Source organism: Salvelinus alpinus, chromosome 4, assembly GCF_045679555.1.
Source record: "Salvelinus alpinus chromosome 4, SLU_Salpinus.1, whole genome shotgun sequence".
Classification (NCBI taxonomy): Eukaryota; Metazoa; Chordata; class Actinopteri; order Salmoniformes; family Salmonidae; genus Salvelinus; species Salvelinus alpinus.
The window spans coordinates 66,934,939-66,958,826 of record NC_092089.1 but is presented as its reverse complement, the minus strand read 5'-3'; the positions used below and the strand labels follow the sequence as shown (position 1 = coordinate 66,958,826).

General features: G+C 42.0%; 1 protein-coding gene across 3 annotated transcripts in view; it reads left to right on the top strand.

Moving 5' to 3' along the window:
* Positions 1–22,480, top strand: part of LOC139574202 (nuclear factor NF-kappa-B p105 subunit-like) — a 34,474-nt gene extending 11,994 nt beyond the window's left edge. For all 3 annotated transcript variants that reach the window (XM_071398557.1, XM_071398558.1, XM_071398556.1), the window contains 21 exons: positions 1,947–1,987; positions 2,129–2,227; positions 8,753–8,901; positions 11,215–11,378; positions 11,539–11,697; positions 14,206–14,310; positions 15,736–15,827; positions 15,915–16,053; positions 16,235–16,378; positions 16,593–16,691; positions 16,769–16,888; positions 17,074–17,215; positions 17,436–17,550; positions 17,655–17,856; positions 17,932–18,101; positions 19,388–19,490; positions 19,630–19,763; positions 19,998–20,067; positions 20,202–20,368; positions 20,667–20,805; positions 20,937–22,480. In XM_071398557.1, coding sequence (XP_071254658.1) covers positions 1,947–1,987; positions 2,129–2,227; positions 8,753–8,901; positions 11,215–11,378; positions 11,539–11,697; positions 14,206–14,310; positions 15,736–15,827; positions 15,915–16,053; positions 16,235–16,378; positions 16,593–16,691; positions 16,769–16,888; positions 17,074–17,215; positions 17,436–17,550; positions 17,655–17,856; positions 17,932–18,101; positions 19,388–19,490; positions 19,630–19,763; positions 19,998–20,067; positions 20,202–20,368; positions 20,667–20,805; positions 20,937–21,016 — 2,633 coding nt within the window. In that variant the 3' untranslated portion in view covers positions 21,017–22,480. The remainder of the gene's footprint in view (positions 1–1,946; positions 1,988–2,128; positions 2,228–8,752; positions 8,902–11,214; positions 11,379–11,538; positions 11,698–14,205; positions 14,311–15,735; positions 15,828–15,914; positions 16,054–16,234; positions 16,379–16,592; positions 16,692–16,768; positions 16,889–17,073; positions 17,216–17,435; positions 17,551–17,654; positions 17,857–17,931; positions 18,102–19,387; positions 19,491–19,629; positions 19,764–19,997; positions 20,068–20,201; positions 20,369–20,666; positions 20,806–20,936) is intronic.
* The last annotated feature ends 1,408 nt before the right edge of the window (positions 22,481–23,888 follow it).

Below are 23,888 nucleotides of genomic sequence, written 5' to 3'. Positions count from 1 at the left end.
CTTGGCTGTGTGCTTAGTGTCGTTGTCCTGTTGGAAGGTGAACCTTCGCTCTCTGGAGCAGGTTTTCATCAAGGCTCTCTCTGTACTTTGCTCCGTTCATCTTTCCCTCGATCCTGACTAGTCTTTCAGTCCCTGCCGCTGAAAAACATCCCCACAGCAGGCTTCCATCTGACCACTCTACCATAAAGGCCTGATTGGTGGAGTGCTGCAGAGATGGTTGTCCTTCTAGAAGGTTCTCCCATCTCCACAGAGGAACTCTAGAGCTCTGTCAGAGTGCTCATCGGGTTCTTGGTCACCTCCCTGACCAAGACCCTTCTCTCCCGATTGCTCAGTTTGGCCAGGCGGCCAGCTCTAGAAAGTGTCTTGGTGGTTCCAAACTTCTGCCATTTAAGAATTATGGAGGCCACTGTGTTCCTGGGGACCTTCAATGCTGCAGAAATGTTTTGGTACCCACAATCCTGTCTCGGAGCTCTACGGACAATTTCTTTGACCTCATGGCTTGGTTTTTGCTCTGACATGTTCTGTCAACTGTGGGACCTTAATATAGACAGGTGTGCCTTTCCAAATCATGTCCAATCAATTGAATTTACCACAGGTGGACTCCAATCAAGTTGTAGAAACATCTCAAGGATGATCAATGAAACAGGATGCACCAGTCTCATAACAAAGGGTCTGAATACTTATGTAAATATGATATTTCAGTTATATTTACATTTTTTATACATTGGCAAACATTTCTAAAAACCTGTTTTTGCTTTTTCATCATGGGGTATTGTGTGTAGATTGATGGAGGGGACTATTCAATACATTTTAGAATAAGGCTGTAACGTAACAAAATGTGGAAAAAGTGACGGGTCTGAATAGTTTCCAAATGCACTGTAGGTATTTTTTCCAAAATAGAGATTAAATGGGTCTATCCAAAGATGTAATTTCGTGAATGCCAGTGGTAGCCTAAAACTGGAGCGCTTACTTTTATTGTCAAGAGTAAGCTCTTCCTCGCCACCTCTCTTCTTTTCATGAAAAGGTCGTTTTTTTAAACTCAGTTTTATGTCATGATATTATTGCAGAGTTACGATGTAGACATAAGCCTACTTCTCCTTCTGTAACTTTCACTTCTCCATTGTTCTCAAGTGGGCTGTTTTAAAACCAAGGTTTAAGCGAGACTAGTGGTTGTTTAGGCAAGAGTAATGGTTGTGGGAATGGGAATAATGGGGGATACCCATCTCTTTACCAACAAATGGCATATTCAAGAGCAGTCTAGATGAATGGACATACCCCACAATCTCTTATATTGATGCTCATTACTTCATTAATCTTACAAGTATGGATACAGCCATCCTGTGAGGGCTCTGCTCCATTTTTAGAGCTGAAGGAAATTGTCGAATTTCAATGTCCGGATGAAGGTTGTCTGTTCTATAGAGAGCTGAAGCCGAGTATAATTTGGCTGATAAGGTGCTTGATTGAAGTTACATCGGTGGGAGGATGTGGCTTAGGCAGCGGGCTCTGCATTAGGCAGGAAGAGGAAGAGGCTGGCTCAGCAAACAATTGTTTGAGGAGCAAGATGAGACAACTATCACAAGGGGTTTTGTCATATTTAGTAAAAGCCTCAAACCATTGTTTTGTTGACATGGTCATAACTTTGTTAGTTTTGTTTATCTGATTCAAAATACATCCTCTACTACAGCACCTGAGCTCAATTAAAGATGTTTGTTAAGAGGAGGGATGGCCCTAGAGAGCTACTGGTTGTTCAGGGTTTTGTTCCAGCCTTGCTCTAACACCTGCTTTTGCTAATCAATGTCCTCATTGGCCGCTTATTAGTTATTAGAATCAGGTGTGTTCGAGCAGAGCTGGAGCAAAAGCCTTCACAGCCAATACAGTAGGAGGAGGGTCAGCCAGTCCTGCTGTAAAACTAATGTAAACCATTGTTTATTTGTTCTTAATTACAGCAGATGGACCCTACCTCCAAATCATTGAACAGCCTAAACAGGTAACCCTTGTCTTCAGTGTGCTCCTTCTCTCAGTTACAGCATAGGCTATGTAAACAAGGTACACTCAAAATGAAAATGTTAACAAATTTCAAAGTGATATTACAAAAGGTTTATTTGACTACTATTGATGTCTGTTCCAGCGGGGCTTCAGGTTCCGTTATGGCTGTGAGGGGCCCTCTCACGGTGGGCTCCCAGGGGCCTCCAGCGAGAAGAACAGGAAGTCATATCCCCAGGTCAAGGTAAGTCCCACCCATAGAGAATGATAGAGGCCTCTAGTGATCAAAAGGCTGTATTAGCATGGGCAGCGCCATTGAGGGTAGAGGTCTTCTCGGGTCCAGAATGTTGGACCCATTTCGAAATGGACTAGGGACTTTCCCACTTAGACCCAATATGCATAAAACATTTTTTAAATATAGAGACCCGTTTCGAACGATCCCGAAGACAGCTAGATCCCATCTGTATAGACCTTGTCGGCTGCAGACCCGGTCCGATCCGAGTGAGGGAAGAAGCAGAAAAGTAATTTAAGCTACCCTATTAACCGGCGCTGATAAAGCGCGAGTGTGAGCGAGTGACAAGTTGAGTAGGAAGAGACAGCAACCAACCAAGCTGATGCGCGCTATAGTAGACTAATAGCTACATAGCTAGGTTATTTATCATCCAATATGATTACGTCGTACCAGTCTTGACTGCATCAAACCGGGAGAAGCTAGTTAAGCTAGCTAATGTTAGCTAGCTAGCTAGGCTAATTGAGGCTGCATGCGCTTTCTCATCCTACAGTTAATAATAACAACTCCATTCAGAAAATTAAGTAGCAGCCTACACGTTGGCTCTTGGTCGTTGTAGCCTATCCGCCTCCTTTAACTTTTAATTGTCATTTTAATTCCATCTTCCCTTGATTAGATATCTCCTAACTTTTGCCACACAGTGCGAGGCTCTATGACTGTAGCCTATTGCCGCTTTGTTGACTTAAGATTGTCAAACAACAAGCCACACTCTCCACTCTCGTGAAAAGCAAGAGCAGCAGCATAAAGGATCAAATGTCTCTCTCTACTGCAGCAGTCGTGTTTGGATCTGTACGGGCCCTTCCGGACAAGTCATTTAAAATTATACATACCCAAGACATATCAGATCTGACCCAGACCTGTGACATTATTTTGAGTTATTGTTCGGGTACAGGTGGATCCATGAAGACCTCTAATTGAGGGCTTCCACCATTTTAATGTAGTCAACTGGGTGGGACCTGGGTGGGAGTCATGTCCGAATGGGTCATCATGAGGGATCAGCCAATCGTGAAGAAGAAAATTGACTACTCTGCCCATGCTATCTCAGATGCTATAATGGCATAGATACAAAGATGAGTCCTTTATATATCTCTATGGTCCCACCAACATGTCCTTCCTGATGTAATTTTTTTCCTTCCTTTCTTCAGTCACACCTTCTGTCCTTCATTCTGTCTTTCCATCCATCCTTCCTTCCTTTGTTCTTTCCCTCCCTCCTCTCCTTTACTTTCTTTTTTTATTTCCCTCCTTGAGGCCTGCTGTCCGTCCCTTTCTCCTTTCTTCTTTTGATCTTTCAACTAAACAAGCGGAAGTAGGAATTCCCCATGAGATTCCTAGGAATTTTGTGTTCACGTGTTTGAGGTGTAATAATTTTTTTCATGTGTGAATGAAAACTTTTTGATCAGCTCCGCCTGTATTTCAAACTAACATTTAAATGTCCATCCTGACAGAAATCTGTTCATACAAATAACACAATTTTGCACCTCACAAAAACACACACAGCACAAATACAAATAATGTATCTTTTGGCAATTTGAACTATGTTCAGACTGTACTCTGGGAAATCCCCTCTTGTTGTGCCTCCAAATATTTCCCTCAAGCAGTAAGAGTAGGTATTGTCTGTTGGTGATGAGTCACTTACTCCAACCTCTCATCTTCTGAGCGTGCTTTTGTTTCAATACATTTACACCTGAGGGTTTTTTGCTAAAAGGTTTTAAGTGATCTTTTATTGGAGCAAGACATGAGAATGGATAGTCATTCAATGGTCAGGGGAAAGAGGAATGTTCTCTTAATTTCTTCAGTAAGCTCTAAGTTCTGTTCACATGATTGTTTTTGTAGTACATATTATATATATTTTTTGAATATACCTTTATTATTCCCCGCAAACCCTACCACCCTTCCTCCAATTGGAGTAAACTAATAAAAAAAGACATTTAGGCTTCTACCTTCAGTTTTATACTTATTTTACAATAGTTATATTTTGTTTGTTTTTAGTCCTTCCTCTATTTCTGATGTCCATCCAGTTTGATTTCTATTTGTAACTGTGCTATTTCACAACATTTCTGAACCTATATCCATTTTACAGACCCTGTATGTTTTACGTTGGTTATCTTGTTATTAGTCCCACCCTTCAGCTCCATTCAACCCCTCCCATCTATCTCTTGACACCTATCTCTCTTGACATCTATCTCTTCTATTTGCCATATATTTTTCAACTGTGCTGTGATGCTTCACAACAGTACTGAACCTTTCTATTCTCATAGCTTCTACAGATTGTAAATTAAAGATCTTTTTTTTTGCTAAAATAAGGATTATATTATTGATCGATTGACTATGGCTTTTCAAATCACCCAGTGTTGCTATCTGCAGCGTTAGTTCTAGGTAAATGTTGCAATTCTTCAGCCATTCCTGGACCTGTGACCAAAAAATGAGCTACATATAGACAGTACCAAAATAAATGATCTAATGACTCTTCCTCACAGCAAAATCTGCAGAGCTGGGAAGATTGTATCCCACATATATATAACATTCTATTGGTTGCAAGAATTTTGTATAATAATTTAAATTGAAAAGTTTTGAATCCGGGGATGTTTTGCGTGTCAATTCATTAACCATGTGCCATGGAACCAGTACATCGGAAATCTCTTCCCAACTATTTTGCAATTTATATGGCACAGCTGTCAATCTTTTGGTCCTTAAATGAAATTGGTATATGTTTTTATTTATCACACTTTTCTTTAACCATTTATGTTCTTTAATGCAGGGTCGACAGACAAGTTCCTTACTTTTTCCCCCTTCTACTTGCCTCTTCCATTTTTGTGGTAATGATGCAATAAGTTGGTTGTAATTTTGGGTAGAGCAGACATTTCCATATGTCTGTGTTAGCTGCATGTGTGACAACTCCACCAGTCCTGTTTATGATACTTTTTAAAATGTATTATAAATTATATAGGAAAATACATTGTTTTTAAAAATCAATTGGTATATTTGAGTTCAACCACTATTTGTTGTATTATTTGTTCTGTCTTTTCAGGTGGATTAAACTGAAATGAAATCGTACCCGCAAAACACCAGTCTCAACGTCAAGAGTGAAGAGGCAACTCCGGGATGCTGGCCTTCTAGGCAGAGTTCCTCTGTCCAGTGTCTGTGTTCATTTGCCCATCTTAATCTTTTATTTTTATTGGCCAGTCTGAGATATGACTTTTTCTTTGCAACTCTGCCTAGAAGGCCAGCGTCCCGGAGTCGCCTCTTCACTGTTGACGTTGAGACTGGTGTTTTGCAGGTGCTATTTAATGAAGCTGCCAGTTGAGGACTTGTGAGGTGTCTGTTTCTCAAACTAGACACTCTAATGTACTTGTCCTCTTGCTCAGTTGTGCACCGGGGCCTCCCACTCCTCTTTCTATTCTGATTTGAGCTGTTCTGTGAAGGCAGTAGTACACAGCATTGTACGAGATCTTCAGTTTCTTGGCAATTTCTCGCATGGAATAGCTGTAATTTCTCAGAACAGGAATAGATTGACGAGTTTCAGAAGAAAGTTCTTTGTTTCTAGCTATTTTGAGCTTGTAATCGAACCCACAATTGCTGATGCTCCAGATACTCAACTAGTCTAAAGAAGGCCAGTTTTATTGCTTCTTTAATCAGAACAAGCAGAACCCATTCAACTTGAAGGAGCTGGAGCAGTTTTGCCTTGAAGAATGGGCAAAAATCCCAGTGGCTAGATGTGCCAAGCTTATAGAGACATACCCCAAGAGACTTGCAGCTGTAATTGCTGCAAAAGGTGGCTCTACAAAGTATTGACTTTGGGGGGGGTGAATAGTTATGCACGCTCAAGTTCTCCGTTTTTTTGTCTTATTTCTTGTTTGTTTCACAATAAAAAATATTTTGCATCTTCAAAGTGGTAGGCATGTTGTGTAAATTAAATGATACAAACCCCCCAAAAATCTATTTTAATTCCAGGTTGTAAGGCAACAAAGTAGGAAAAATGCCAAGGGGGTGAATACTTTCGCAAGCCACTGTATATAAAGTGCTTTAATTTCTAAATATTTAGATTTGTTTAACACTTTTATGGATTACTACATGATTCCATATGTGTTATTTCATAGTTTTGATGTCTTCACTATTATTCTACAATGTAGAAAATAGTAAAAATAAAGAAAAACAATTTAATGAGTAGGTGTGTCCAAACTTTTGACTGGTACTGTATGTGATGCATCATTGTGGCGGGATTAAATGAATGGTATCAGCCTTTGACAGATCAAGCATGTTGTTTACACTATTGTTGGATCTATGTTGGCTTCCTGTTAGTTCGAACATAACTTACTGAGACGTTGGTGTATGTGTCATAGAAAGTCATTCATCTGCATGCCATTCATATCTGTTCACTGAAGAGAAGTGTGCATTCTCTTTTCTGTGAAGAATGGGTGACCGATAAGCTGAGGGGTTTCCCGTGAGGGGTTTTGGAAGGATGGGATCTTTAGCTGAAGTTGTGGAAGAACTTGACATTTTACCATTGTTTGAAAATAGCTCTGGTTACATGAAGGACTGAGATTGTGAAACCTACCCTAACCCAGGGTTCTACATTAACGTTTTCCACTGGTGGCACTGGTGTTACTGACTTTTTTAGTTTGTGACACCAGCACATGTTTTGGTCACACCAATTTTGAAAAATAATTTGTTACATTTATTTTAGAGGAGGACTGTGATTCTCCCCCAGTTTTCACTATCAAAATCACACTTTTTATATAGAAAAACAACAAGATTGGAGTTCTTAACTGCACAACAATTCTTAAACAACATAAGGGACAATTCTTTTAGGTCTGGGTAAAATATTAGAAATGTTGATTTGTTTTTGTGTAGTTACCCTTTTAATTCAGATGTGCACCAGCCAGATGGTTTTGTTTGGCTAGCTGTGTTTCTGTAGCACACTTGTGATGGAGTGTTCAAATCAAATGGCCACTGGATTGATAGGCATAGGTAGGCATAGTTACCTTTTTAATTGCCTTACCCTAACTGTTTTAGCAGTGGTGGAAAAAGTACTCAATTGTCATACTTGAGTAAAAGTAAAGATACCGTAATAGAAAATGACTAAAGTAAAATTGAAAGTCACCCAGTAAAATATTACTTGAGTAAAAGTCTAAAAGTATTTGGTTTTAAATATACTTAAGTATCAAAAGTGAAAGTATAAACCATTTCAAATTCATTTATTTTTATTTTTAATGACGGATAGCCAGGGGCACACTCCAACACTCAGACGTAAATTACAAACGAAGCATTTGTGTTTAGTGAGTCTGTCAGATCAGAGGCAGTAGGGATGACCAGGAATGTTCTCAAAACAAACTCTGAATCACCTATTTTTGTTTGGGAAAAGGTTGAAACACACATGAAACATTTAGCTAGCTAGCTTGCTGTTGCTAGCTAATTTGTCCTGAGATATAGACATTTGGTTGTTATTTTACCTGAAATGTACAAGGTCCTTTTTTTTTTTGCTGGATCTTTGTAGAATTTTGACCCATTTTTTAGTCACACAAAATCGTGTGTTCTCTACTCTGACAATTAATCCATAGGGGAAACCTAGTTAGTTTCTAGTAACCTCTCCTAGTTCAGTCTTCTGTGGATTTTCTTATGGCGGTTGGCAACCAACTTTCAGGTGCATTACTGCAACCTACTGAAGTGTTGGCCTTGTTCATCTGTCAATCACCCACGTGTGCGTGTATGTGTGTGGGGAGAGGTGGGACTTGACAGCGCGTCAAGTGTCTAGAATAGAACCATGTTCTATTTTATCGCCTGGTAACGTTTGGATGAAATTTATTGAATAAGATTTGTGTGTACATTTATTTTGCAACGCTTTCCCACACAACACAGGCGGTGTGGTCAGCATGTAGCCCTTTGTCAAAATCTCAGCCATGTGTAAAACTGTTTTCATTCAGCATTTCTTTCATGTATTCATTTGGTTGATGCATCACTCAGAAATTGTTTACCATTTGGACTGGCATATTCCACTGTTTTGAATGCTGTGTGTTTATGTGTGATTTGTATGTATGTGTTTTTTGACATATGAGTGACACACTTTCCCCCCCTAGAGAAAGTGTGTGACTAACCTCATTTGGTTAATTCATCACTCAGAAATGGTTTACCATTTGGACGTGGATTTTTAACTGTTTCGAATGATGTGTGTGTTGTTGTTGTTGCAAAAGTGACTCATTTCCCCCCTAGAGAAAGTGTCTGAATAACCACATGAGAAACAAAGCACAAAGTGACAGTAACACTCCAGCTCCTAACTGAGCCTGTCACTCAGTCAAGGTATGACTGAACTAGCTACACCGGCTAAGAGCCAATAAACCAGAGAGCACATTTGAGATTTTACAAGATTTTTTTTTCTTTACACAAAACACGACCATACTAAGCAGTCTGGCACACGAGGCTATCGTTCTAATATCTTGTCTAAAAAGTGTCTCCCTCTAAAAAGGACTGCTGTTGTCTTTGCAGATCTGTAACTACCAGGGGTTGGCACGTGTGGTGGTACAGCTGGTGACCAACTCTAAAGATGCCCACCTCCATGCCCACAGTTTGGTGGGCAAGCAGTGTGACAAAGGCATCTGCATCACAGACCAACAGCCCAAAGACTCCAGCATCAGGTGTGTGTCTCCACCGCTCTCTCTAGTTAGCGTCGCGCATGAACACACACTAGGGCTGGCAAGGTAATTGTATAAACATGTAACCAACAATTTATGGATGAAGACCATAAATAAAATAACATAGATCATTTTTTAAAAAGTTTTAATTAACTTTATTTTCAATAGTAGATATATTTGACACAATAGCAGTAGGGTCAATTAATGATTATGAACAATTGTGTTGCTACCTTAATCCATCTAGATATCAAACTGTCTCCACCTCCTCCCGACACACGCTGTCTTGGCACACACTGTTCTTCAAAATGCACACTCCCTTAGATGCTGCTGTAGCCAGTTGCAGTGCACATAATTCTCCGGTTTGTAAAGATGTAAAAATATGCCAAAATCTGACCTGAATCGCCACTCTGTCTGCTGAATTTAGCTAGCCAATGTCATTATTGGTGAGTGTGGACATTTTCAGTGCATTCAGCGAAGTATTCAGACCCCTTGACTTTTCCCACATTTCGTTACGTTACAGCCTTATTCTAAAATTGATCAAATTTAAAATACATTTCATCATCAATTTACACACAATAACCCATCATGACAAAGTTACAACAGGTTATTTGACATTTCTGTCTATATAAGGTCCCACAGTTGACAGTGCATGTCAGAGCAAAAACCAAGCAACGAGGTCAAAGGAATTGTCCATAGAGCTGCGAGACAGGATTGTGTCGAGGCACAGATCTGGGGAAGGGTATCAAAAAATTTCTGCAGCATTGAAGGTCCCCAAGAACACAGTGGCCTCCATCATTCTTAAATGGAAGAAGTTTGGAACCACCAAGGCTCTCCCTCGAGCTGGCTGCCCGGCCAAACTGAGTAATCAGGGGAGAAGGGCCTTGGTCAGGGAGGTGACCAAGAACCCAATGGTCACTCTGACAGAGCTCAAGAGTTCCTCTGCAGAGATGGGAGAACCTTCCAGAAGAACAACCATCTCTGCAGCACTCTACCTATCAGGCCTTTATGGTAGAATGGCCAGACAGAAGCCATTCCTCAGGAAAAAGTTACATGACAGCCCACTTGGAGTTTGCCAAACGGCACCTAAAGGACTCTTAGACCATGAGAAACAAGATCCTCTGGTCTGATGAAACCAAGATTGAACTGTTTGGCCGGAATGACAAACATATCTGGAGGAAACCTGGCACCATCCCTACGGGTGGTGACAGCATCATGCTGTGGGAATGTTTTTCAGAGGCAGGGACTGGGAGACTAGTCAGGATCGAGGGAAAGATGAAGGGAGCAAGGTACAGAGAGATCCTTGATGAAAACCTGCTCCAGAGCGCTCAGGACCTCAGACTGGGGCGAAGGTTCACCTTCCAACAGGACAACAATCCTAAGCACACAGCCAAGACAACGCAGGAATGGCTTCGGGACAAGTCTCTGAATGTCCTTGAGTGGCCCAGCCAAAGCCCGGACTTGAACCCAATCGAACATCTCTGGAGAGACCTGAAAATAGTTGTTCAGCGACGCTCCCCATCCAACCTAACAGAGCATGAGTGGATCTGCAGAGAAGATTGGTATAAACTCCCCAAATACAGGTGTGCCAAGCTTGTAGAATCATACCCAAGAAGACTCGAGGCTGTAATCCCTGCCAAAGGTGCTTCAACAAAGTACTGAGTAATGGGTCTGAATACTTGTAAATTTAATATTTGTTTTTTCGTTAACATTTTTTTACAAACATTTCTAAAAACCTGTTTTGGTTTTGTCATTAGGGGGTATTGTGTGTAGATTGATGAGGGAACAATCAATTTGAGAATAAGACTGTAACGTAACAAAATGTGGAAAAAGTCAAGAGGTCTGAATATTTCTGAATGCACTGTATAAGCAAAAGTGAATTATAAATGTTATAAAAAACGAATTTGAGATCAAATAGGCTAGCAAACGTCAAGTCTATGTGCATAACCCAGAGGCATGACCACTGCACGTGATAGATTTACCCACTAGAGGACAGAAGATTTGCCTGCTTTAATTTTGCAAACCGTTAACCAAAATTCCATGATCTTCACAGCCCTAACACACACCACCGAAAGAACCAGTTAGCTTACCGGTAAATGAGTATGTTTAACACCTTTTAACTGTTTGCTTATTGACAACATTGCAGAAATGTCTGGACATCCTTTAGGACCATTATGGATCCTTCCTTTAAGATCATATGTAATGATGGGATTTCTCACTTAGGGTTTCCCCATCTAACTTGAATTGACCTTATGGTGTTATATCTTGCAGTAATTCTTAAAAAAGTACCACATGTAAATCAGACATTCCTTGTGACAGTTTCCCCAACCTGGGCATCCTCCACGTGACCAAGAAGAATGTGAGTAAGACACTGGAGGACCGCATGACTGAGGCCTACAGGATGGGTTACAACTGTGGCATTGTCATCCACCCCGAGATAGACGCCATCCAGGGAGAGGTTCGCATCCCCCGGGAGCTCACTGGTCAGTCACCTTTAAGACAATTTGATTGAATGAATGTATTTCTGCAGAGCACTAAGAATATTTGTTGTTTTGCATATATATGAATATATACGCATCGCCAACTTCACACTCAACCTTCGTGTGTGTGTGTGTGTGTGTGTGTGTGTGTGTCTGCCTTCAGATCACCAGAGAAGCATGATCTGCAGTGCAGCAACCAAGCAGGCTAAAGAGATGGACCTAAGCGTGGTGCGCCTCATGTTCACAGCCTTCCTCCCAGATAGTGACGGGGGCTTCTCCCGTAGACTGGACCCCGTCATATCAGACCCCATTTTCGACAGCAGTAAGTCACTAACAGCCACCTAGTCACTAAGCACCAAATCAACTTCAGTTCTTGTGAAAATGTGCCCGTTGACATCAATGCATGATTTATGAAAACAATTATTAGGCCATTAGTGCTGTGTTTCCCAGTGCGCTGTGACCCCAACAAAACAACGGTTCTAGCTAGCTGAAACAGTCTTTAGCCATGACCCAATAAGAACTGTCTGTGCTCCACCATTTTGTTTCTTCTTTACATTATCAGTGAAGGATGTTCCATTACCCTTCACTAAATCCATCTATGACAAAGGTCCCCCACCTCACCATAGACACACACCATATTAGGCTACATAGTACCCAGTAGTGCCTCAGCTTAATGAAGCTCAGAAAGGAACTACTGTTTTGAACAAATGAATAGAACCATTCTTGTGCCTCTCAATACTGAATTCATGTAATTAGTCACTGAGTTTAAGATGTATTGAAGTAAAACCACATCAGTGTGCACTGGTTTCATTTTCCTAGCTCTGTTCTTCCTCTACGTCACGTTTCTTACTCGGCTTCCTCTCGCAGGCTGAAACTAGGCCTTCACTTTCATTTTGATGCCTGCCCTTTACTGTGTGAAAGCATCCACACAGTTTGTGTCAAGTTATTCTTTCTACATTTGGTGTCTCTGTTTTTTTGAAATTAGAAAATATTTTTGAAGAGAAACAAATAAAATAGTGGTTCCAGTTTGATAACAATGGGCAATTTCAAGGATTTACAAGGAATCCAATATGGATTATGCACAGTAAAGAGAAAAGTGTTTTCGTTACAGTGCCTTCAAAGTATTCACACCCCTTAACTTTTTCCACAATTTGTTTATGTTACAGCCTGAATTTAAAATGAGTTACATTTTGATTTTTGTTACTGGCATACACACAATACCCCATAATGTCAAAGAGAAAAATGTTTTTAGAAACGTTTACAAATTAATTAAAAATGAAAACCTGAAATGTCTTGAGTCAATAAGTATTATACCCCTTTGATATGGCAAACCTAAATAAGTTCAGGAGTAAACATTTGCATGGATCCACCCTGTGTGCAATAATAGTGTTTAACATGATTTTTGAATGACTGCCTCCTCTCTGCACCCCACACATACAATTTATATTTAAGGTCCCTTAGTCGAGCAGTGAATTTCAAACACAGATTCAACCAAAAAGACCAGGGAGGTTTTCCAATGGCTTGCAAAGAATTGGTAGATGGGTACTTTTTTAATTTTTAAAGCTGACATTGAATATCCCTTTGAGCATGGTGAAGTTATTAACTACACTTTGGATGGTACATCAATACACCCAATCACTACAAAGATATAGGCGTCCTTCCTAACTCAGCTGCTGGAGAGGAAGAAAACTGCTCAGGGATTACATCATGAGGCCAATGGTGACTTTAAAACAGTTAGAGTTGGCTGTGATAGGAGAAAATGGAGGCTGGAGCAACAACATTGTAGTTACTCCACAATACTAACCTAATTGACAAGTTAAAAGGAAGCCTGTACAGATTAAAAATATTCATTCTGTTTGCAACAAGGCTCTAAAGTAATACTGCAAAAATGTGGCAAAGCAATTAACTTTTTGTTCTGAATACAAAGTGTTATGTTTGGGGCAAATCCAATACAACACATCACTGAGTACCACTCCATATTTTCAAGCATAGTGGTGGCTGCATCATGTTATGGGTATGCTTTTAATTGTTAAGGACTGGGAAGTTTTTCAGGATAAAAAATAAACGTAATGGCGCTAAGCACAGGCAAAATCCTGGTTCAGTCTGCTTTCCACCATACACTGACAGATTAATTCACCCTTCAGCAGGACAATAACCTTAAACACAAGGCCAAATGTACACTGGAGTTGCTTACCAAGAAGACATGTTCCTGAGTGTCCGAGTTACAGTTTTGACTTAAATCTGCTTGAAAATCTATGGCAAGACCTGAAAATGGTTTTCTAGCAATGATCAACAACCAATTTTGAGGATTTTGAAAATAGTAATGGGCAAATGTTGCACAATCCAGGTGTGGAAAGCTGTTAGAGACTCACAGCTGTAATTTACATTTTTACATTTAAGTCATTTAGCAGACGCTCTTATCCAGAGTGACTTACAAATTGGAAAGTTCATACATATTCATCCTGGTCCCCCCGTGGGGAATGAACCCACAACCCTGGCGTTGCAAGCGCCATGCTCTACCAACTGAGCCACACGGGACCACTGCCAAAGGTTCTTCTACAAAGTATTGACTCGGGTGTGAAAACAAACATTTCTTTAAAAAACAAACATGTTTTCACTTTGTCGTTATGGGGTATTGTGTGTAGATGGGGGAGATTTTTATTTTTTTAACCATTTTGAATTCAGCCTGTCATACAACAAAATGTTGAATAAGTTAAGGTGTTTGAATACTTTCTGAAGGAACTGTACCTATTAGCTGTCAATAAATGAGAAGTAACGGTATTCTGCCTGCACTAAACAGAAGATCTGAGTTCCCTTATTCTGTTTGCAGAAGCTCCTAATGCATCCAACCTGAAGATTGTGCGGATGGACCGCACAGCTGGCTGTGTGACAGGAGGAGAAGAGGTCTACCTGCTCTGTGACAAGGTCCAGAAAGGTACAGTATGTGACAGGGGAATGGATTTGTCATCTATGATCCCGAGTGTGATTTACATGAAGATGATAACGTAGTCTGAAGCAACAAGTAGTCTGAAGCAACACGTAGTCAACACGTAGTTTGAAGCAACACGTAGTCAACATGTAGTCTGAAGCAACACGTAGTCAACACGTAGTCTGAAGCAACACGTAGTCAACATGTAGTCTGAAGCAACACGTAGTCAACACGTAGTCTGAAGCAACACGTAGTCAACACGTAGTCTGAAGCATTATCTCTTCGGCTCTTAGTTCTGTGTGACATTATCATACTGTTCATGAAGAAGTCCTCCGGCCTGCTTTTCCAGGAAGAGGTTTATAGTGGTGTATTGTCCTCTCTACCTTTTTTTGTTTTAGCCGTATTGGCCTGTTGGCAAAACGTCAACAAACCTGGAATGCAAGATCCTCTCTTGGGACAGAAGTTTATCTTTTTTTGTGCTCTGCTGTTTGACCTCCAAACAAAGGGCCTCATCTCGAGTCTAGTTCTACCTTTTTATTTATTTATTTTATTTAACCTTTATTTAACATGGCAAGTCAGTTAAGAACAAATTATTATTTACAACGACAGCCTACCAAAAGGCAAAAGGCCTCCTGTGGGGACGGGGACTGGGATTAAAAATATAGGACAAAACACACATCATGACAAGAGACACCACAACACTACATAAAGAGAGACCTAAGACGACAACATAGCATAGCAGCAACACATGAAAACATCATGGTAGCAACACAACATGGCAGCAGCACAAAACATGGTACAAACATTGTTGGGCATAGACAACAGCACAAAGGGCAAGTAGGTAGAGACAAAAATGCATCATGCGAAGCAGCCACAACTGTCAGTAAGTGTCCACTCGCTGTATCATGCTTTGCAGAGTCAATCAGTGATATACTACTCCAGCCCTTCAGGCTTTTATTTCAGCCCAGCTCTAAGACACTTCCTTCAGACAAAACATACTGAAGATCACGATTTTAGTCGATTCTTTGAAATATTAGTGTTGGGTTGGAGCAAAGGTCTGCACATCCAGCAGCTCTCCCAGGACTTGAGTTTTCTTGTCAAGGACATGTACGGTGCAGCTAAAACATTCCAATAGGATATTCAAATACTTCTGTCTGTAGTTGTGGGGCTGTCAGTTGTGGGTGGCACCACTTCCTGGTTACCTTGGAAAGACATTGACATCTCCTTGTGGTTCCATGACCGATGACACGTGAAAGATTCTCATCAACCCTTGAAGGCTATATGCGCAAACATGTTGGTTTTGAAAATAAGTATATTTTTTCCTAGTCATCTTCTATTATCCTCCAATATCTTTCACGTCACCAGTTTGTTCTTTTACTCCTAGTTTGAAAGTGGGGTTGTGACAGTGTACCTTTTCCCCTGTAATTACAGATGACATCCAGGTACGCTTCTATGAGGATGACGAGACCGGGCTGACATGGGAGGCCTTTGGGGACTTCTCCCCCACTGATGTGCATCGACAGGTGCACAATAAAGTCTGTTTTTATATTTCCTCCCCTGTAACAGTACTATAACCTAACCACTGGTAAAATCTCCACTCCCTTCCACAGTTTGCCATTGTTTTCAAGACCCCCAAATACAGAGACCTGAACCTCCAGAAGCCCACCTCAGTGTTTGTGCAGCTGAAGCGTAAATCGGACAACGAGACGAGCGAGCCCAAGCCCTTCACCTACCACCCACAGATCATAGGTGAGCCGGTCTGAAACACCCCCAGACCTGGTCCTGGAGAATCCCTGTGCATGCTGGTCTCTATCCCAACCCACTATAGTTTGTGCCATTCTTATGGCACAGGGTTCAAATTGGACATAACCCACTATTCTGTCAACTGTCATGTCAATCTGCTCATCTTGCCCCTGGTCTTCATCCTCAGATAAGGAAGAGGTGCAGAGGAAGAGACAGAAGACCCTGCCTAATTTCCAGGACTACAGCGGCCAAGGTGGATCAGGGGGCATGTACCGGGGACCAGGGGGAGGAGGCTCCGCTACGGGGGGAGGACCCGGCTCAGGTGGAGGAGGTACACCCCCCAAAAATTCTGATGAGTCGTTCATTTTTACACAGAAGGAATGTGATTTTAAGGTGAACGAGACAAGCCATGTAAACTTCAAATGGGCAATTTCTCAAAGTCCTTCACACGATGAGAGGGTACAAGTTCAAAAGCTTTACTGTCTATTTAGGCTAAAAGGAAATGTGTAACCACTTAAAAAGAACATCTTTGTTTTATCTTTTAGGTTACTTCCAGGCCTATTCCACCTACAATAACTACGGCACCGGCTATAGCGCTGGCTTTTCCCCTGGCATGAGTGGTGGCGGGGCGGGCATTAAACATGGTGAGCGTGTTTGTCTGTCTGCAATTCCATTTAAGTTCAGGATAGCAATGAAGCTCAACCATGTTCCCTCGACACAGCTACACAGGGCAGAGCGGAGGACAGCGGTGATGACAGCGACATGGGCGATGACCCGTCCTCGGGGGCAGTGGTGGCGGACCGAGCCCAGTCGGAGGAGGATGCCTCTGCTGGGGAGACAAGTGAGGAGAGAGGGGCTGGTGTGGAGCTAGGGACAGGACTGGCAGTATGCCCAACAGGGAAATTAGTACAATGATTAGCCAGAGTGAGCCACTGGACAAGGAAACAGACTACTGTACTTGTCGGTGTAGGACTGTGTGTTTGTGCTGGAAGCCAGGGTAGTTAATGACAGTGTCTTTGTGTCCAGAATGCGTGCTGGAGGCCAGGCTGGTGGATGTGGCTGAGAGGCAGGCTGAAGCCCTCTTCCATTACGCCGTCACTGGAGACGTCCGCTACCTGATGGCTCCACAGCGCCACCTCATGACGACTCAGGACGAGAACGGCGACACGTCCGTCCCCTCAACCTATCACTTCAGACCTAATCCTAACATGAACATAACTCCGAACTTTCACTGCATTTGTCTAACTTCTTTAACTGCATTGATTTGCTTCCATTTTGTGTCCATCAGCATTCAGCTTTGCATTGATGCCAATGGGATATATAACCCTGATATGGCATAGTTTCTCCAGTAGCACATGCCAATCTGGACTTGTCCTCTGTTTCTCCAGTGGTCTCCATCTGGGGGTGATCCACAGCCAGACAGACGCAGTCAGGAGTCTAGCCCAGGTGCTCTCTGCCCTGCCTGGAGAGGAGGTCCTCAACATGAGGAATGACCTCTACCAGGTAACAAACACATACACTAACAGGCCTTGTGTTTCTGTGGTGATCTTAGTCCGTCTGTGACAGAACAGGCAGTAATATCCTATATTTGTATCCCTCTATCCCAGACTCCTTTGCACCTAGCGGTGATAACCCAGCAGAAGGAGGCAGCCGAGGCCCTCGTATTGGCTGGGGCTGATGTCACTCTGTCTGATCGCCACGGAAACACGGCTCTACACCTGGCCACTCAGCAGAAGGAGGGAGGGATGGTGGGATTTCTACTAAGACACAGAGAGGTGGTGGAACTAGTGGACCTCCCCAACACAGCAGGTACAACACACACAGACACATGCATAGTAGAAAGTGAAGAGTCGACTAGAGCATGACAGTGCTTTTATCCTCCAGGATTTTGCTCCCTCCACCTGGCTGTGCTGGCCAACAGCCTATGTTCCCTCAGGGACCTCCTGGTGAGCGGGGGCAATGTGGAGGTCCAGGAGAGGAGCTGCGGCCGCACGGCACTCCACCTGGCCACTGAGCTGGACAACGTCTCCCTGGCAGGCTGCCTGCTACTGGAGGTACGTACCGTAGAAGCCTTGCCTACCTCCATACCTACCACCCTGCATCTTTCTACTGGCTGGCATCTTGAGGCTAAGCAGAGTTGGGCCTGTTCAATACCTGGAAGGGAGACCTAGAGTGTATTTAGTAAGGTGAAACTAGAACGTAACAAACTAGCACAACTCAAGTAGCCCTTTCCTTGTGACGGTGGATGGGTCATGGGTGTAAGCAGTGGCTATTTTAGCATGTACATTTTGGTGGGGCAAACTTAATTTAAAAATAATAATTATGCATGCCAGCAAAGCCACTACACTAAACAATACATTAATTGCGCTATAACGGTGTCAAACGGTGCCCACAAACTGTTAGGGCCTACATAAAGCTGTCCCAACACCTTACCACTGATACACCTGGCTATCAGCAGAGCCTTGTCTGGCAGCGAAACAGTTCATTCAGCCTCATTTACTGGCTTTTAAAAAAACATAGCTGATATGTTTAAACAAATGTAGTTTCTACTGACAATTGAGATGTACAAACTATGGCATAAGGGAACGACGAGCGGATAAGAGGCAAGCCGTAATTTCGATTAAGACATTAATGAGCAAGTAGTCGATATAACTATTTGTTCAGCACTTTAGAAATGTACAGAAACAGAATTCAGGACATGAGTCGTTCTTACAGTATTCTCCCTGTACACCAAGTCAGAACCGTTGGATAAATAACATGGGCATATAAGCAATGAAAGCTCTTACAATATTCGATGATTACATTTCTCTAAAACAGGCTATAGGCTAATTAAGAGGGGAAAAGGGACCAAATTATTAGCGTGAGCCACATGGAGGGAGATGATTACTTTCTTAGCCACCGTATACATATCTCCCTGGCATATTACGTACATAATTTATGCATCAGCATACAATACATATTTGGACTCACCTTCCAAACCACTCATTGTTGAATTTGCGATTTCCAACTTGTTGTGAAATGTTTGTGCAATGGCCGATGAGCACCAATACGTTTTATCTAGAATTTCTCTTCATTATTTATCGTCACATGACAAGGATTGAAAAGGATTTTCCAGTAGATTGTCGACTTGATTCATGATGATGACTACTAGCTAAGCTCTTGAAAGTATGATGTTGACATGATCAGTCCAATCAAAGCCTCTGTACATATAACATGATTTGCCGTCATTTTATCTGTGGCCAATGACCGTGAGCTTTCATGGATGGGCACTTCTAATGTCAGAATGACGGGTCGCCACTGGGTGTAATATGTGTGTTGACAGTGTTCTCTCCCTCCGCAGGGGAATGCTGATGTGGACTGCTGCACCTACAACGGCTCCAGCCCTCTACACATAGCAGCAGGCCGGGGCTCTGTCAAACTGACCGCTCTCCTCATGGCTGCAGGTATGACTGAGTTTCTTCAAACTGTCCCCTTTTGTGAAAATGGCTTAGTTCGATGTCTTTGTTGTCTCTGTAACTGCTCTTTGGTAATATAGTCCTAGCTCAAAGGCAGACATGACTTGATCAATCTTTTCATGTCTAGGTGCCAATCCTCACAAAGAAAACTTTGAGCCCCTGTTCTTCAGAGAGGATGACTGCTGTGTGGATGAGGAAGAGGAACAGGATGAAGGCTACATCCCAGGGATGACTCCTCTTAACATGGCTGCCACTGCTGAGGTGGGTTCCACATGCACACACTTTGATGTGTTTTCTGGAAGTCATTTTCCTCCATGTTCTGCTATCGTCTCGCACATATCTCACTCAACTGACTAATATTGCTACAGTCCTTTCTCACACCTTTACATGTTTACTCTAAAGATAACATGCATGTCATTTTATGACGACGAAACTACTGACGTGAATTCACGAGTTGAAAGAACGTTCGTTAAATATTCTCTCTCGTACTTCTAGGTATTGGAAATTCTGAATGGCAAAGAGTACAAGCCAGAGATCACCATCCCAGTCTTCATCCCCCCTCAAGGTTGGCTCCTGCACTTCAGTTTAAACAACCCCTTTCATTGTGATCTCTACGTCTTAAGCCATAGGGTTATACTGCTGTCTCATCTTGGTTCTTGTCCACTGTGGAGTACAGCTAACGGTGTCATGTTTCTGTAGGCGACATGCGGAGCCTGGGCTCAGACACAAAGCGGGCATTATGCCAGGCACTTGAGTGCCAGGGGGGGAGCTGGGAGAGCCTGGCAAACACGCTGGGGCTGGGCATCCTCAACAGTGCCTTCAGACTCAGCCCCTCCCCCGCCAGCACACTGCTGGACAGCTACGAGGTACACACACACACACACACACTATCCCAACCTAAGAAAGCTGATGTTTCTCTGGAACTTAATCCAGGACACATTAATCAACATTCAGACAAAGACATGAGGGGGAAACATAGATTAGAAATTTCACATTGATAGTTTCTTCTATTTTGCTCGGATTTCTCCCACCTTGAATTCAAGTCAGCACAGAAAATGAATTCATATGTTCTCATTGAAACTTGGGGACTTTTTTTCAACACTTCCGTTTAATTTGGACTCAATAGTTGGTCGATAAGTAACACTTCTATGCCCCTGTCTGTAGGTGTCCGGGGGAATGGTCATGGACCTTTTGGAGGGACTCAGGATGGTGGATAACTCCACCGCGTTGACAGTACTGCAGGGGGCACTGTGTAAAACAGAGCAGGCTCCTCTAGCTCCCCAAAGCACCACAGAGCTCTTAGGTATGCTCAAAAAGGACTCAGCCAGTAGCTCAATGTACAAAATATATACTAGCATACCTTATAAGATTTAAATAGAATCATCTGGGATATAAGTCACCTGCCCTTAACCCCCTCCCCCACTTGTCTCTCAGGACGTGTCCAGGATCTGAAGCTGGACGGACAGGAGGACAGCGGCGTGTGTGACAGTGGGGTGGAGCTCTCCACAGCGTGACTGCCAGATTGGTTTATCACACATCAGGGCCCTGACCTTGTCAGGATTTCATGAGGCTTCTACTTCCTATAAGCAGGCTACAGACAATTTCTCTCTGAAAGGGACACTCTAGCAAGCTCGTCTCCTCACACATCATGCTAAATATCCTTACTTTTAATGTTTTGAATACGTAAACATAGTATGCATGTTATGTTTGCATAGATTACATTCAGGTTTCCTGAAATGTCATTATTTGAATCTTGTTTGAATTAACATCATGAATGTGTTTTATTCAGGGAAAAACTCAAGAGGCTTGGTATAAATGTGGAAAATACTTTTTAAATAATTTGTAATTTATTAGATTCAAAATGATATGATCAGAAATGTTCTCCCCACACTACAGTTCATTTGGAGCATGGAGGTAAAAAATGCAGCCGATTCAAATGACCAATTTTGAGTGTGGCACTCTGGACCTTGGCAAAGCCCGAGAAATACGTTCCAACACCCCCTTGTTTACAAGGCGTAGCCCCCATACAGAATGAGCAGGCTTCAATGCCACTTTGGAAAAAAGTGTCTGATTAAATTATATTAAATGAAAATTGCCCCTTTATACAGCAGTAGTTGCCAAAAGGATAGCCCGTTATGTATCCCCCACTCATAAAGTGACTCCGTAGCTGTGGAAATATCACATGGATAGAATGGTTTACTGTTCAGTGGTTTGTATTGAAACCAAGCAACCACTAATACATGCTCCTGCAATGTTTTTGTATCATGTACAACAAAGTCAAATTACATTTCCTATGGAAGTGGTGCTACCAGTGAATTGTACGTATGATAATGGTTTATTGCAATAATCATGAAGCCTGTTAAAGCACAATCCTCAGCCTTGACTACAGTACAGAAACCACTTTTGAATAGCCTTGAGTTCATTCCTGTGTAGACAAGCTTTTCATCATACCAGTTATCATCAGTTAGTGTATCCCTTCATTTTATCCATTGATGTCTGTATGAAGTAGGGTCTAAACTCACTTTTGGAAGCCATTTGTTTCTAGTAACATTTTTCTGTTATCAATGCACTTGGAGTAAGTTGAATTGTTTTATCAAATGTTCATAGCCAGGTTATCAAGTTCTGCTTCAAGACCACGTTGGAGAATGAGTGGTGCTTTATTTTCTTAATTGCAAAATGGGGAAGAACAATTAAGTATTCAGTGAGTCATTTGATATTCCTAAACCCTCTTTTTTATGTTATCGACATCAAGAGATTTGTTTCAATAAAGTTTGAAGCTGTTCCAACATTTTCCTGACAACACTGGCATTTTGAGATGACTCTCAATGCCAAACCAAAGATTTAATAGGCAAGCACCGCTTCACTTTGTGTGGAGCTTCAATATTTATACCTGTACCCTGTGAAACTTTTGTATAGTCAAAGGTTTGCTTTTTAATGGGTTTTATTGTAATACTTTTTTAATAAAATTGTTAATTGTGTGCATGTCTTTTCCCCATATTCTAGCAGCTTCTTAGTGGTGGACAAAGTCCAGTACATATTCACACACTTGCACAACAAGTTGGGAGAAGATAGCAAGTATCTGACCATAGAATTAGAATACTAGAATGGATATTAATCTTATGACAGTCTAAAGGTCAGCCATTGTTTGCCAGTGCTTTGATAAACTCTTAAAATGCATATCTTATCTCCACTATGTTCTGATAGCTAGCCACAGTTTGAGGAATGATACCATACATTTTTTATATTCACTGCCAACATTACATTCAAACAATGCAGTTAATCTACAGCCTGGCTCAAATCAGTTGATAGGACTTTTTAGACAAGTTGTAAATGCAACAAGTACTAATATTGCATCATAATAGCACTCGAAGCTATCCAAGAAAACAAACGTAAGACATTGAGGTTCTTTATAGAGAAAGAAAAAGAAACCTGTATACAGTCGTGGCAAAAAAGTTTTGACAATGACACAAATATTAATGTTCACAGTCTGCTGCCTCAGTTTGTATGATGGCAATTTGCATATACTCCAGAATGTTATGAAGTGATCAGATTAATTGCAAAGTCCCTCTATCCCCAAAAAACATTTCCACTGCATTTCAGTCCTGCCACAAAATGACCAGCTGACATGTCAGTGATTCTCTCGTTAACACAGGTGTGAGTGTTGACAAGGACAAGGCTGGAGATCCCTCTGTCATGCTGATTGAGTTCGAATAACAGACTGGAAGTTTTGAAAGGAGGGTGGTGCTTGGAATCATTGTTCCTCTGTCAACCATGGTTACATGCAAGGAAACACGTGCCGTCATCATTGTTTGGCACAAAAAGGGCTTCACAGGCAAGGATATAGCTGCCATTAAGATTGCACCTAAATCAACCATGTATCGGATCATCAAGAACTTCAAGGAGAGCGGATCAATTGTTGTGAAGAAGGCTTCAGGGCGCCCAAGAAAGTCCAGCAAGCGCCAGGACCGTCTCCTAAAGTTGATTCAGCTGCGGGATCGGGGCACCACCAGTACAGAGCTTGCTTAGGAATGGCAGCAGGCAGGTGTGAGTGCATCTGCACGCACAGTGAGGCAAAGACTTTTGGAGGATGGCCTGGTGTCAAGAAGGGCAGCAAAGAAGCCACTTCTCTCCAGGAAAAATATCAGGGACAGACTGATATTCTGCAAAAGGTACAGGGATTGGACTGCGGTAAAGTCATTTTCTCTGATGAATCCCCTTTCCGATTGTTTGTGGCATCTAGAAAAAAGCTTGTACGGAGAAGACAAGGTGAGCTCTACCATCAGTCCTGTGTCATGCCAACAGTAAAGCATCCTGAGACCATTCATGTGTGGGCTTACTCACAATTTTGCCTAAGAACACAGCCACGAATAAAGAATGGTATCAACA